The sequence below is a fragment of the Myotis yumanensis genome, unplaced genomic scaffold, assembly GCF_028538775.1.
Source record: "Myotis yumanensis isolate MYYU_CA2020_CCGP unplaced genomic scaffold, mMyoYum1.0.hap1 SCAF_14, whole genome shotgun sequence".
Taxonomy (NCBI): Eukaryota; Metazoa; Chordata; class Mammalia; order Chiroptera; family Vespertilionidae; genus Myotis; species Myotis yumanensis.
Genome location: NW_027223765.1, coordinates 34,056,631 through 34,072,571, shown reverse-complemented (window position 1 = coordinate 34,072,571; position 15,941 = coordinate 34,056,631). Strand labels below are relative to the sequence as shown.

General features: G+C 37.1%; 1 protein-coding gene across 3 annotated transcripts in view; it reads left to right on the top strand.

The window, feature by feature from the left end:
- PPARG (peroxisome proliferator activated receptor gamma) overlaps positions 1–15,941 on the top strand; it is a 130,979-nt gene that overhangs the window by 90,805 nt on the left and 24,233 nt on the right. For all 3 annotated transcript variants that reach the window (XM_070433614.1, XM_070433613.1, XM_070433612.1), the window contains one exon: positions 10,944–11,143. In XM_070433614.1, coding sequence (XP_070289715.1) covers positions 10,944–11,143 — 200 coding nt within the window. The remainder of the gene's footprint in view (positions 1–10,943; positions 11,144–15,941) is intronic.

Genomic DNA, 15,941 nt, shown 5'->3' with positions numbered 1-15,941 from the left:
CAGTGGGGGCGTGTAGGAGGCTGCCAATCAATGATTCTCTCCCATCACTGATTTTCTATCTCCTTCCCTTCCTCTCTAAAATCAATAAAAACACTTAAAAAAAAAAGAATGTATTCTGAATAGATCTATTAGCTATAGTAGACAGGAAGAAAATTTGGTCAAATTTTTCTCAACAGTTAATCACATCTGCTCTATAGCAATATACAACTTCAGTCATTGATTGCCAAATAATTTGCTGTTTTAATTCCATCTATTTCCTTTTTATTTCAGACCTTATAAAACATAAGGGCATGTTTTCAAGTCATGGGTTAGATTTTAGGTGATGCAATCAAGTTGCAATAAACTTAATTTATCTTTATGAAAAAATCTCTGATTTGAGAACATTATCTATAAAACTGCATAGGAAAGCATTGCCAATTCTGCTTTTAATTGTATTTCTTTTTTGTCCTTTAAAAATTGTCATTTTACACATTGATATAAAATATATTTTCTATTGCTTGTACATATTCATGTAAAATATATCTCCCATTTCTTATTGTTTATAGGGCCAATAATAGTTAAAGCCCAACCTATGTGTTATTGAGGGTATAATTTTCTCTTCCCAGAAAAGTCAAAGAAAGCTATCATGAACTGAATAAGGTTATCTTTGGACATCATGTGACTATTAAAGGAATTAAATATCATGGCATCAAAGGCTTATGCAGTTCAACACTTACAGGATTGCACACATGACTAAGAAAATCCCTTCCCAGGGGTTTTTATGGTAATGTGTTTGCTGCACAGAGAAGAAAACCATTTAATTTAACACAAGAAGGGAAACTCAACAACTAGATTTCTATTAGTTTTGTCTGTTTTCCTGATGAAGAAAACATTTTCAAATACAAAGTTTTCTAGGAAATCTTAGTAGCTATTTAAATTCATTGCTTTGGCCAATATGAGGCCAACAGTAATGAGGTTTCCATTCATATAAAATTCCTTTTTGTTATTGTTGTATGTGAATGAACAATATATGCAGAGCCAACGCATATTATTTTATTATTTACTTCATACATGAAAAGCAGCTCTGAATATGAAACATTGACTAGTCAAAATTCTTAATGACTAAATTATCTCATAAAAAATAAAGAAGGACCATTTAAAAATATGATTAATGTCAAAGATTTTGACAGCAGAACTTGAAACAAACATTACACTTTGAAAATCTATAAAAATTTGCGAGTGCCCATTGACTGAAGAAGGAATATTAATCTATGAGATGTAATGTAATAACCCACCAACTTATCAAAAGAGGCTCCTTATGTTATACCAAAATCAGCACCTTGCTGTTTTCAGAATGTACAAGAAGAGGTGAACATCCCCCAAAGTAAATTTACTCCATTCTGTGTTACTTCTATTTTTGCTCTTTGGTCTCTGTTTAGTCTATTCTATGCATTTAGCTTCCACATTAGCCACCCACTCCCAGCTTTGAAGGAGGCTTCTGAAGTAACCTTCAAGGACCCTAAGAACCCTGGGGAGTGTTGTTCGAAAATCACTGAAATCAGTGATTGCTAAGTTCCTTCAACTTCGAAAATTCTATGATACTATGTAAGTCAAGCAACCTGCTTACTGAATTTTCACTTTTCAATTAAGCTATTCTGTATCTTATCGACAATGTCACTGTCTTTCTAAATATTTAGGCAACTGGTTATCTGTCAATTGCCTGAGTTTAAAAGTTTTCATCTATATGCTTTGGTACCAGAAAAATATAATTCATATGCCTGAATCAGGTCTTCTGTATATTCCGATCAATTGCTCAGTAACTTAGGGCAATACATTTGATGATTGCATAATGATGTAGCCCCAGAGTACAAATTTAAAGCAGTCCAGACTAAAGAACGTATGAATGGTATGGTTGGATAATAGTATATGGTTTTACCTGAAGATAGAACCTGTATTTTGATTGTAGAAGGGCATGATTTCAGCATTCTTCTAACTGGAAACGTAGTTAATTCTCAAATACCCATTTCCAGCACTGAATGGAAAAAGCACCCAGTTGTTAGGCTGAGGTGCTCTGGGAACAAATTTTTTGTTTTCTGTAATTATCAAAATGAACACATGTTGCCATGATTTTGGTCATTTAATAACCCATCAGTTTTAGACCATGGGCTGATTACTCCAAAGTTTTTCCTGAATTGTCTCAAGCATAATCAGTTCAATACCCTGTCCAGACACCTTTAGAGGAAGGCTCCAAATGCAAGTAAAGCAGAAATAAAGAGGCAACTTCCTGGGCTACCCAGAATTAACTTACTAAGGGGTTATTGCATCAGCTGCTATTTGTTTTATATTTTGAGTTAGTGAAGCTGGTATCTACAGAATCTTGATAAAAATACTCTCATGGATTAATATTCCTTCTTCAGTCAATGGACACTCACAAATTTTTATAGATTTTCAAAGTATAATGTTTGTTTCAAGTTCTGTCAAAATCTTTGACATTAATCATATTTTTAAATGTTCCCTCTTATTTTTTTTATATATTTTATTGATTTTTTACAGAGAGGAAGGGAGAGGAATAGAGAGTTAGAAACACTGACGAGAGAGAAACATCGATCAGCTGCCTCCTGCACACCCCCCACTGGGAATGCGCCCTCAACCAAGGCACATGCCCCCAACCGGAATCGAACCCGGGACCCTTCAGTCCACATGCCAACGCTCCATCCACTGAGCCAAACCAGTTAGGGCATATTTTTTATGAGATAATTTAGTCATTAAGAATTTTGACTAGTCTGTGTTTCATATTCAGACTTGCTTTTCATGAAGTAAATAATAAAATAATAAGTGTTGGCTCTGCATTTAAAAAATAATCTGATGTAGAAAAGAATTGACTTATGGTACTTGATTCATTCATCTAGGTTTTACCCTATACCATTGAGATTTGACTAAAAATTATGCTTTGCATATATGTAAAATTAGTGAAACCTTAGCTTTGCTGATTAGGATGTCCTATTATGTAAATAATGGGGTTTCCTTTTATTTAAAAAAAAAGCTGACAACTTAAAAATAATTTCTCAGTGGCTTCATAAAAATTCAGAAAAGTGGTTTTATAGATATTTGTGGCACTCAGCACTTTTAAGATAGTTCCCTCCTTCCTTGTAAACAGAAGCTTAGTGTATATTGCAAAAAAAAGAAAAGAAAATCTCAATGGCAAATGAATTTAAACTTCAACATGTTACTCTTTCTTTTCTTTAGTCTTCTTTGTGGTATTAATTACCCAAATGTTAACTTTTAGGGAACTATAACAGAGTAAAAAGTCCTAATGCACAGGGCAGCTATGATACTCAAACCTGCATGGCCTTCATGATTGCCCACTCTCTAGCCTCCACAACCTTATCCCACTGCTGCTCTTTTTCACGTATATTTCAGGCAAACTGTGTTCTTTGTTGTTCCTAGAAAATGCTTGTGGGTCTTTGTGTATTATTTTCTTTGGTTCCCTGTCAAAATTCTATCTGGCATTCAAGGCCCAGTTCAAATGGCTTCTCTTCCATAAGACTTTTAATTTCCTATTCTTCCCCTTCTCTTGTTTTATAACTTTCTCTGACACCACATTGTGCCTCATAAAGCAAAGGAGTGATCATATCTACGTTACCAAAAACCAAACTACTATAAGCAGCAGTAAAAAGGATATATGAAAGGGGGAGCAAATCAAGGAAGTTTACCAGAACACCCATGCAAAATTATGAACTAAGACATTGGGATGGGTAAGAAGAAATGGAATTGAGAAAAAAATTAGAGCAATGACCAATGAATACAAATGTCTGCAGGAAGAAAGGCTGTTGAGATTATTCGAGGTATCTAGTTTGGTGATAGAATGAACTAACCAAGAAAGGAAAACAGAAAGAGGAGACAGTTTGGAGGGAGAAAATGAAAAGTTCAGTTTTATGTTGTAGTTGAAGTGCTTATGGGATATCCAACATCCACATATAAAGGAATCTAGAAGGAAGTGAAAAATAAGGATCCAAATCTCAAAAAGAGAAGGCAGGAGCCCAGCCAGCATGGCTTAGTGGTTGAGTGTTGACCCATGAACCAGGGCAGTGGTCGGCAAACCGAGGCTCTCGAGCCACATGCGGCTCTTTGGCCCCTTGAGTGTGGCTCTTCCACAAAATACCACATGCGGGCGTGCACGTACAGGGAACGTTGTGGAGTGAAAGAAGATGTAGTGTCGAGGATTGAGAAAGGTATGTTGATATGGTTTGGACATATAGAGAGGATGAACGAAAGGAGATAGACGAAGCAAGTATACAAGACGAGTGTGGATGGGAGAGTTGGAAGGGGTCGACCTCAGTGAACGTACCTCAATCAGACTGAGGATGTTTTTAGCAAAGGCCAGCTTGGGAGTACCCTAATTAAGTTAATAACAATGTACCTACCTATATAGTTTTAAGTTTAAAAAATTTGGCTCTCAAAAGAAATTTCAATCGTTGTACTGTTGATATTTGGCTCTGTTGACTAATGAGTTTGCCGACCACTGAACCAGGGGGTCACAGTTTGATTCCCAGTCAGGGTACATGCCCAGGTTGCATGCTCGATCACCAGTGTGGGGTGTGCAGGAGGCAGCCGTTCAATACTTCTTCCTCATCATTGATGTTTCTTTCTCTCTCTCTCTCTCTCTCTCTCTCTCTCTCTCTCTCTCTCTCTCTCTCCCCCTCTCCCTTCTTCTCTGAAATCAATAAAAAATATTTTTTTAAAAAAGAGAGAGAAGGCAGGAGTCATTGGCACATTCTGTGTGAGAAGATCAAAGTAGGAAGAACAGAATATAAGTGAAGGAAGGAAGTCTGGAAAATAGCAGGCAGAAAGAGGAGAACCAGAAAACCAGAAACCAGCATGAGAAATTTTTAAAATATCAATAGTATTAAAAGCTGGGAGGCTGCTGGAGAGAGCAAGTAGAAGGAGAACTTAGAAGAGGCCCCTAGATCTGACTGTGAAAAAAGAATTAGGGACTTTTAAGAGCAAAGTTTTGGTCAATTTAAATGAAGCAAAAGCTAGGTTGCAGTGGGTTGGGAAATAAATAAAGAGCAAGTGACAAATGCAGATGGAGAGGAAAGACCACTCTTTCAATAACTTCAGTGGTGGAGGAAAAATAGCATAAAGGGGAGATGCACTAGGATCAGAACCTTAAACATCTGCTTCAGTGGAAAAGAAGGAGCTAGTAAAAAGGGGTACATGAGGGAAAGAATAATCTGTGTATATTTAGAATCATCTTGCCACGTCGCCCCCCCCCCCCAATCCAGTTTGCCTAGCACGGTGTCTTGCATCAAACAAGTATTCAATGAATGAATTTAATGATGTCAAGTAAGAGGGAATCAGAGATTGAATCAGAAGGTAAGGCAGTAGTGTTTTGTTCATCTCTACTTTGGAAAGAAACCTAAGCAAATGTTTAAATGTTCTCTACAAATAGTTTGAAAAATGTTACCCCCACATAAAAATAACTTAGGCTGCCTCTTGTTTTACTTTAGAGTAGCTAGAAAATTATAGTTATTAGATTGCCAAATTCTGCAAAACCTGAAAATGCACAAGGTGTTTGTTTGTTTGTTTATTTGTTTTCCTCAAGAAAAAGAGGTGGGAAAACATAACTTACTTGGCAATAGCTATATGAAAAGCAATAATGTTGTGTAAGTCTTACTTACATGATAAGGCTTTTGCAAAATAAACATGTTAAAAGTGGGGAAACTGATCATGAGACATAACCTTACTAATAATTGTCAAAAATCTGATATCATTGCAAATTCACTCCTTAGATATTGAAAGACAAAAATGTTTTTAATAAAACTTAACTTATTTCATTCTTCAATCTTTTTTAATTTATTTTGAAAATCTGTTTTAATTTATCTTTGTAATTAAGTGGCATTTGTCATTGATGCTCCTACAGTTAGGTAGGTGTTTTTAAAATGTCATTAATTGTCTTATGTAATACCCTTTGTAATACTTTTAGCAAAAATAAAAAATAAATAAAATAAAATGTCATTAATTGTCATTAAAAAACATCCATTGTATCTAAGATTCAAAGAGCAGGATATCTAAATATTCCATGTGCTTGGAGTTTGTGTGTTCAGTTAATCAGTGCTAAATACACAATGCTGAATCTGTCATATGCTAGTAGTGAGCTCCATTCAGTTCAGTAAAAGTGTATTACATAAAGGTATGCTAATTTACTTTCACCAGAAATTAATGAGTCTCTACCAAACCTATTCTTCCTGAGGTGTGTATAGTAGTTCTGATATTGAAAATTTTTTTAAAAAGTAAGATAATGAATTCTCTGTAGGTGATTAATTATCCCAAAAATGACACTGAATGCCAGTATCGGGAAGTTGCTCTATGTAACATATGCTAGGTCTGTAGAACAGACAGAATGTGCCCTTTTTTTAGGGCCTCAAAGACTAAACAAATATTGCTTTAAAAAGAAGAGACCATAGCATGTTTCCCAGTCCTATGTCATTGATGTTTGTAGAATTTTATAGCTAAATTTAGAGCAAAAGGAAGAATTTTTAGAGATCTTCTTTTCCAAGTCCCTCATTCTATAGATAAGGCAATTGAAGACCAAAGGAGTTAAGTCACTTAGATTTTCACTTCCTGAAACTAGGAAGTAGACATCCTGACTACCTCAAGCCGTGCTAATTCCATTGCCTTCCAGAGAGGCCAAAAATTCTCACTCTGTGACTCATGGAGCATTTTCCTTAACTTTTTTTAAAAATTATTTTTATTGATTCTTAGAGAGGGAGGGAGGGAAAGAGAGAGACATCTGTGTGAGAGCATAACACTCTCCAGGTCCTTTATGCTATTGCAAAGGTAAGACTTCTTATTTTGCAGCCAAGTAGTAATCTATTGTGTAAATGTACCACAGCTTTTTTTTTTATCTACTCATCTACTAATGGGTACTTGGGCTGCTTCCAAATCCTGGCTATTGTAAATAACATTGCAATGAACATCAGGGTGCAAAAATTCATATTTAATTTAGATTGTAGCAAAGACTTTCTCTTTAATATCTCCTAATTCTAAAATGATTTTTAAAAGTTATTTTTGTCTATTTTGTTAGGTTATGGAAAAGCAGGACTAGCAAATGTAATAAGTGACTATCTTTGGCTGTTTGTTTATTTTAAATTAACTTTTTGGATTACCTATTGGGGAAATAGTGCTTTCCTAGGCATGTAAACTTTTATTTATATATACATGTAGAGAGAGTTTATTACCTGTGAAAATGTAACCAGAGCTTAGACATTCAATACTTATTCATTGAGTGAAGAGACAGTATTGTGTGCTCTGTTAAATAACTAAAGTTAAAGAGTAAAAGATTCTTGGTGATTCTATATAACCTCTATTTCCTTACATAACTGATATTTCTCCAAGTTTTACACTAAAATTTCTTCTACTTTTAATATGCCATAATTCTTACTGGGTGCTTTCTTTCATGATCACTTTCCCAAACTTCCCAACAGTGCACATACTGTCTCATTTTATGTTTCCAAACTTGATATTTTGGAGTTTAACTAATCAAGCTTTTATCATATGCCTACTATGTGTATTTTGTTGCACCCAGAAGCAAAGATAAGAAAACCTATTGCTGCCCTAACCAGTTTGGCTCAGTGGATAGAGTGTCGGCCTGCGGACTGAAAGGTACCAGGTTCGATTCCGGTCAAGGGCATGTACCTTGGTTGCAGGCACCTCCCCAGTGGGAGGTGTGCAGGAGGCAGCTGATCTATGTTTCTCTCTCATCGATGTTTTTAACTCTCTCTCCCTCTCCCTTCCTTTCTGTGGAAAATCAATAAAATATATTTAAGAAAACCTAGTACTTATATAGTTTATGATCTAGTAGAATATACATAAACCAATATAATAGTATAGTAGTAGTTTGATACATATGCAAACAACAGGAGCCCATCATTTAGGAAGCTTTTTCTAAACTGTTCCAAATCCCAAGGTTTTTTTTATTTTTGTTTTTGTTTTAATCCTCACTCAAGGTTATTTTTCCATTGATTTTTAGAGAGAGTGGAAGAGAGATGGAAAGACAGAGAGAAATATAGATGTGAGAGAAACACATCAATTTGGTTGCTTCCTGCACACCCCTGACCAGGGCGCAGGCCTGGGAGGAGCCTGCAACTGAGGTACGTGCCTTTGACCAGAATCGAACCCAGGACCCTTCAGTCCACAGGCCAACACTCTATCCATTGAGCCAAACTGGCTAGGGCCCAAATCCCAAGTTTTTGATACACTTCTCATTGAGTGTAGGGATAGCATATTAAAATTTCCTATGGAAGATGCATAATTTTAGAAGTTAACAAGTGATTCTAATATGCTCTGCCTCCCACTATTAACCAAGATCTACTGATGAACAAGGAATAAATCATACAAGGAAGCAAATTATTGGACTGGTTCCACAGAGAAGGATTTTGAAGGAATCTGCTATCTCATATTTTTGTGGGGGTTTTATTCCATCTCATTTCAAAATATATTATACTAGAGGCCCAGTGCATGGATTTGTACACCTTTGGGGTCCCTCGGCCTGGCCTGCAGGGATTGGGCCGAAACCAGCTCTCCAACATCCCCCGAGGGGTCCCAGATTTCGAGAAGGCGTAAACCAGGCCAAGGGACCCCACTTGTGCATGATCTGGGCCAGGGAGGGACCACAGGAAGCCTCCAGGGCGTGTCTGGCCCATCTCGCCCAGTCCTGATCGGCCAGATCCCATCAGCAAGCTAACCTACCGGTAAGGGCATCTACTCCCTCATGGTCAGTGAGCTTCCTAGCAACTGGTCAAACGGTCAAATGGTCTGAGGGACACTTAGCATATTAGGCTTATAGATAGATAGATAGATAGATAGATAGATAGATAGGTAGATAGATAGATAGATAAGGACTTAACAAGTGCCAGACATTATATTAAGTGCTGAGGATAAAATAATGAGCAACATTCCTGCCTTTGTGGAGATTATATAGCAGGGGAGAAAAGAAAACATTACAGATAATTATTTTGATCAATGCTATGCAAGAGAATACAGTAAATGATGTGGTTATATTCTGAGGGATATTGGTTATGATATCCAAATGTCCTTATGAAGGGAAAATGCAGGGAGTGCAGTCCTTATTATGAGAAAATGCAGAGTCCCAAGTGTGGCCCCAAACTAGCATTAGTCAAAATATTTTTCATATGATCCAGCAATTCCACTTCTAGGTATTTATCTAGGAAAAAAAAGAATTCAAAAAGTATTTGCACTCCCATGTTTGTTGCAGCATTATTTATAATAGCCAAGACTATGGAAACAACATAAGTGTCCATATATGGATGAAAAGATAAAGAAAATATGATATGTGTACAAAATGGAACATTATTCAGCTATATAAAAGAAGGAAGTCTTGCTATTTGTGACAATATGGATGGACCTTGAGGGCATTATGCTAAGAGAAATAAGTCAGACAGAGGAAGACAAATACCATATGATCTCACTTATATGTGGAACAAACACACACACACACACAAAACAAAAAAAACAAAACACACACACACACACACAAAAAAAAAACACACCCTAACTCATAGCTACAAAGAGATAGGTAGTTACCAGAGGCTGGGGGTGGCAAGGCAGCGAAATGGGTGAAGGGGGCCAAAAGGTACAAACTTCCAGTTGTAAAATAAATAAGATCTGGGGATGGAATATACAGCATGGTGACTGTAGTTAATAATTCTGTATTGTATACTAGAAAGCTGCTAAGACAGATTTTAAAGGGGTCTCATCACAAGAAAAAAAAATGTGTGGAACTATGCATGGTGCTGGATATTAACTAGACTTATTGTGGTGATCATTTCACAATATATATAAACACTGAATCTTTATGTTGTACAACTAAAACTACTATATTGTTATATGTCAATTATAATCTCAATTTTTAAAAAGAATTTTGAAGCTTTAAATAAAACAGCATGTGTAAGCACCTAGAATGAGGTGTGATAACTGGTTTAAAAATTAATTTATTAATAATGATATTTTGCAGATAGTATTGGTGAGGAGGAAGAAAAATATATTTGAGTTGAAAGAGAGACTTATCAACCTCTTTTAACTGTTCCTCTTTGCCTTTCTTTCTTCAGTTTTTTTCTTTTTTTCACTCTTCTCACCCCACAAGAAGCCAACTGTTAAGGAAATTGTCTTTTTGACAAGCATCATTAAATGGTAATTCTGGAGAGTCAGGGGGATAATTATGGCTTCTCTCCACTGAATATAAAAGTACTCTCTTGCCTAATAACAAGGAAGAAAGCACCATCCATTTTTATTTGTAACAAGGACAAAACAGATAGTACAGACTCCATGTGAACAAAACCTGTGTCTGTACAATTTTGAATTCTGCACAATTCCTTCCTTTCATTTGTGAAACATGTTGGCCTTTTAGCACCTTACTTATGTAAAGTGCTGGGATATAGAGATGAAAAAGACATTGCCCCTGGCCTTCAGGATCTTGTTCCAGAGTGGGAACAATATGTAAAATAAATAAAGTACAGTGTGGAACTGCTATCATTGAAGTATGTACTAAGAGCTGTTGGCGTACAGGGGAAGGAATGATAAACTCTGCTGGAAGAAATCAGAGGAAGCCTCACAAAGAAAGTGACATTTGAACTGAGTCCTGAAAGGATGAGTAAGAGCTGGCTCTCAATTATTTGTCAGCAAATATACTTTCCTTTCTTTGCTGAACCCTTAGATTCTTTCACCTTCCCGGCAAGGTCATGCATTACTTTTTAAATGAACAATTTAATTTTTACTGATAGCCTGTGCTATTGCTGTGAAATAAAATCATGAGCAAAGTTGTAGATAGAAACCAAGACTTGAGATTGCTGGAGGGGAGGAGGGGCTTTTACTCTGTGGGAGAACAGTGTGCATGAAGAGCAGCAGTATTTCAATGATTCGTTGTCATTTCTCTTCCTCTATAGCCATCAGGTTTGGGCGGATGCCACAGGCAGAGAAGGAGAAGCTGTTGGCGGAGATCTCCAGTGATATCGACCAGCTGAACCCAGAGTCTGCTGACCTCCGGGCCCTGGCAAAACATTTGTATGACTCATACATAAAGTCCTTCCCGCTGACCAAAGCAAAGGCGAGGGCCATCTTGACAGGAAAGACAACAGATAAATCAGTTAGTTCTCTTCTACCCTCTTGATTTGGGGTGGCTGGGTTTATTGTTGTTGTTGTTGTTGTTTCCTTTGAGGAAATGATTAACCATGTTACACACATACATGCAGTACTGTTCATCTGTTGGCTGTTACATATTGTAGGCTGAGTATTAAGCACAGGAAAGGAAATGTCTTCAGATAGGGTAAGTAAACATTATTTTGAAAAGGGAAAAAGTCCTTCAAATTCTCCTACTAAATTCTTTGAGAAAGTATAAAAATATGCGAGTCAGCTTAACTTTAATGTATGAACTAAAGCCCCAATTCACCCCACCACCCTCTTTCAGGATCCAACTACATTCACACAGGCCTGCTTTCCAGACCTAGCTTTTGAAAAGGTATTCAGTCTCATTATTTTACCTTTTAGGAGGCCCATTAGAGTTACCTCTTATGAAGTTCCACATTGGGCAGTAAAAGACATTCCAGATATTATATTACTTTTCTTTCCTTGTAGCACTCTATTAATAATTCCTGGATAACTGGAAGCTTTTTGCTCTTATTATGTATATGAATTGTATTTCCTGTGAGGCTCTGAGCTGCCTGGGCTACGCCAGTGGAGAATCTAGTGAATTCTCAAACATCTGCAAGCTCATTGATTACCACTGTTTAGAAAACCCAGAATGGATTAGAATTGTTATTGAGTCAATTTTTCCAAAAAGCAGAACTCTTCCCTGATAGGAAGCTGAGAAAGCACAACATGGAATCATATTAAAACAAAATATAACTATAACTGGCCCTAGCTGCTTTGGCTCAGCAGATAGAGAGTCGACCTGTGGACTGATGGGTCCCGGGTTCAATTCCTGTCAAGGGCACATACCTCGGTTGCAGGCTTGACCCCCGGCTCTGGTCAGGGCACATGCAGGAGGCAACCAATCGAGATATAGATATATATATATATATATATATATATATATATATATATATCACTATACCTGAATTCTAGTTCCAATTCTGCCATCAGCATACAGATCTGTACCTCAGTTTACACAGGCAGGTCTAACTTTGATTGTAATGTCTGCAGCATGTTCTTAAAGTAGTAAGCCACAGAACACATTTAGAAGATACCATCCCAGCCCTTGATAGCCCTTTTATGCTATTGTTTATTTTCAAATAAACATCTCCAAGAGAGGTATGCAATTATTTGACATATATGGGTAACTTTTTCCCTACACAGTTATATTTTTGGGAAAATTTGATTACCCTTTAATGTATTTTTATAATGATCTCAAGGTGTTTTTCTTTTCCTTTTAGCTAAACCATAAGAGAGAACTAGCTAATAGAAAAAGAAAACTCCTATGGGATATTGCTATATAAAAAGCCAAATCTGAGAAGGACAATGAGCTTTCTGACTGCAAGAACGGTCATTGATACCTTAGCAGTATTATACCTGTTTCCAGTCCTTTACAGTTTCAAAACGTCTTTTTTTAATATTCTTTATTGATTGAGAGAGAGAGAGAGAAACATCGATGTGAGAAGGATACATCAATCCACTGCCTCCTGCAGGGGATCAAGCCTGCAACATGAGCATGTACCTGGATCGGAAATTGAACCAGCAACCTTCCTGTGCATGGGAAGATGCCCAACCAACTGAGCTATACCCGTCAGGGCTCAAAAAAAACTTACACATTCATATGTTCAAGACACATGACCATCTTATGGCTCCTATTATTACCCTCTTTTAAAAATGGGGAAATTGATGGTTAAACATTTGCCCTGAGATTACACAGCATGTGGAAGAACCAGGACTATAATGCAGGCCTTCTGACTATTACTTCAGTACATTCTGAGCATGACATCCCCTCATGGAAGCTGGTCTTTCCTATTGGCTAGCAATGAGCGGCTGACACTAGGAAAGTTTTACCTTGGGAAAACATTCTGAGCTATGACTTGTTTTTATCAATTTTTAGAACAGCAAGAATTTTCCACTCTGTTCTGTTATCCTAGTATATTCACAGTCAGGAAATTTTCCTTGTGCTGTATTGTTCTTCTGAATTATAGTGATTAGGACTGTCTTCTGCAGACTTTACAGACTGTAAGTCATAGTAAAGCTAAGTTTAGGTATTCATTAAATGAAAAAATTGGGGCCTAGCAAGTCAAAAGCAAATGAAGACCTCTACAAAGCTGATTTGTCTATGGAAAATAAATTGTTCATTTAAAGGGAGAGAAATAAAAGGAAAGTTAGATTGATGTGGCTAAAGAGGGTTAACAATTTAAGGCAGATTACAACAGTTTGATGAGAGCATAGGATAGGGACATGGAGGCTGGGAGCCCCAGAACTGGGAAAGGAGTGGTAACAGGGAAAGAGCCCTCAAACAGTTTACTCCACCATTTTGCCTCAAGCCATTTAGTTTCCAAGAACTGCTTTCTCACCTATTCTTTATCTCTCTGTCCAGACTTGCAATCCATGCTAGAAAGCCTGGACGTACCTGGAAGCTAGGAGGAAGGCAGTTGAAGAAAGTTTCCCCCAGTAGTCAAGAATTTAGTTACTCTAACAGTGGCCAACATATTCTCCTCTGTGTTACTGAGGGGCACAGAGCCCAGTCCACTGTAACTCACTTTAAAACCTCGTACCAATTGACTCTTTGGCTCCAAATCTTTGAGTTAAAAAATAAGGTAACTGCCAGCTTTTTATGAGATAAGTAGGTATTAAGCTATTTTAAGGGAAAGAGCTTCAAAATGCTTGATTATAGGCTTTTCAAGTTCAGAGGTCAAATGTTTGTCATTTTTCCCCCTATAGTAACTGTGACTGTGCTTTGCCCATAACATTTACTCAGGATATATTTGCTTAATTGAATTAAAAACTATTGCCTATGTCCTTTGAAATTCTGGACTTTCAACAGAGGGCCTCTAACTAGCCTAATATTTGCTCACCAAACTGGACATCATTAAATGATCTGGATAGAGGCAGAATTGCCTCTTAGGGTCTGGAGAGACTGGGCCAAATTAAAATAATCCATTCCCTGATTACACAAAACTGAAATAGAATTGTTTGGCTCTCTCTTTTCTCCTTATCTTGCAAAATCAAATTAAACACTGGTGGAAAGAAATAGTTCAGAGAGGAATATGGGAGAGGGAAAAAAATCTAAAATGTGATTTCCAATGTGACTAGAGATTTGTTTTTTATCTTACATGGTCATGTTATTCGTTTGATAGCATCTTTCTCAGGGGTGTTATGTTATCTCTTGGCCAAGACTTACGAAAGTTAAGATTTGAATTGATTGGAAACGTTTTGCAGAAGTATGGACTCTTGAGAGAGTGAAGGTTGTGAAAAAGTGTCTATGGCGGGTGCAGTTTGGGTCTCATTATACACCCTGCTTGAACTGATGTCACTAGTGTTAGTTAGGCCAAGTCTGGGATGGGCTGCTCAGTATACTGGATGACTAGTTACCAAGAACCTTTGGAAAAGGAAATGGCTTTATTGAAGAGGCCATTCTTTAAATTTATCTTACTGCTCAATTTAACCTTTGCTTACGCTGTCATTTATGGAAGGCCTGCTAATCTTTCCTCTCAGGCCCAGCACCAGCATTTGCCTGCAGGCTTCTCCCTTGCCAACTTAACTTCCTTCTGCTATATCTTATTCCCGGCTGCTATTTGTACCTTTCAAAACAGATAAATGGACAGATAAATTCAATGTTCTTGCTCCCCTCTTATCTTTTTAACTTTGACACCATATCTTTGGGATATTTTGTACCTTTCATTTCATGCCTAAAAAAATAATGCCTGGGAATTTTAGGCTCAGTACTAGGAAGAGATGGAATATGGAATCACTAAACATGGATCACAGGAGAATTTTAGGAGCAATGAGCCTTTGAGCCCCCCTCAAATAGGAATGGCACTGACTCTCCCACAGGCTGTTTTCTCTTCAGTGGCTTGTTCCAGCCCAGGCCCTTCTTTAAGGGAGCCTACTGAACCCTGTAACTATGAATATGCTAGAACTGGGGTGCTTTGTTTCCTGAAGGCACTTTGAGAACTGAATGGACTTTGGAAGTTCCCAGTGTTTGACCATTACCCTGATGTGATGATCACACCGGGTGCATCATTGTCACATGATCTCGTTTGTTGATGAAAATAAACAGAGAGTGGTTTTCAAGAACTATTTTCAATGCCATGGTTTGTCATAAAACAATAAATATAAAAACCTTTGGTGTGCCTGCCAACTTTTCACTCCATATCTGAGGATGGTGAGGCCCTGGCTGCACTCTATCTGCAAGGAAGGATAAAACTTGTTATTTGTGCTGTATTGGACTTTGCGTCCCAAGTCATCACATTGCTTATGATAGCTACATGTGAAGTCATTGTTTTTGTAATTACAAGAGCAAAACAGTGCCATTGTGAAAAGGGTTTATCTAAATAGTATATGTAATATGAAACTACTAATGAATAAAACCAATATAGAAATGTAAACTTTTGTGAAAATAGTCTGTACCCTTTATATTTTCTCATTCTAAAGTTTACAGTGTCCATCACATCTAATAACTCAAACTATTGGAAAGATATCTATACTTTTAAATCCTACACTTACAGCTGAACAAAGTGTGGTCTCTTTCCCCTTTATCTGTGGAAAAGCTTGAGTGAGCCAGAACTTGGTCTCCTGAGGAGGAAGATAACAGACAAATCCTCAGAGAAAAGAGACCATGGAAGCCCAGTATAAATAAAGAGCAGAATAGTCATGCTGTTTCCTTTCAATGGCTACTAAAGAACTGTGCTCCTGGGATCATTAATTCATATATTAATATTAATAAAATACATTCCTTTATTGCCAGG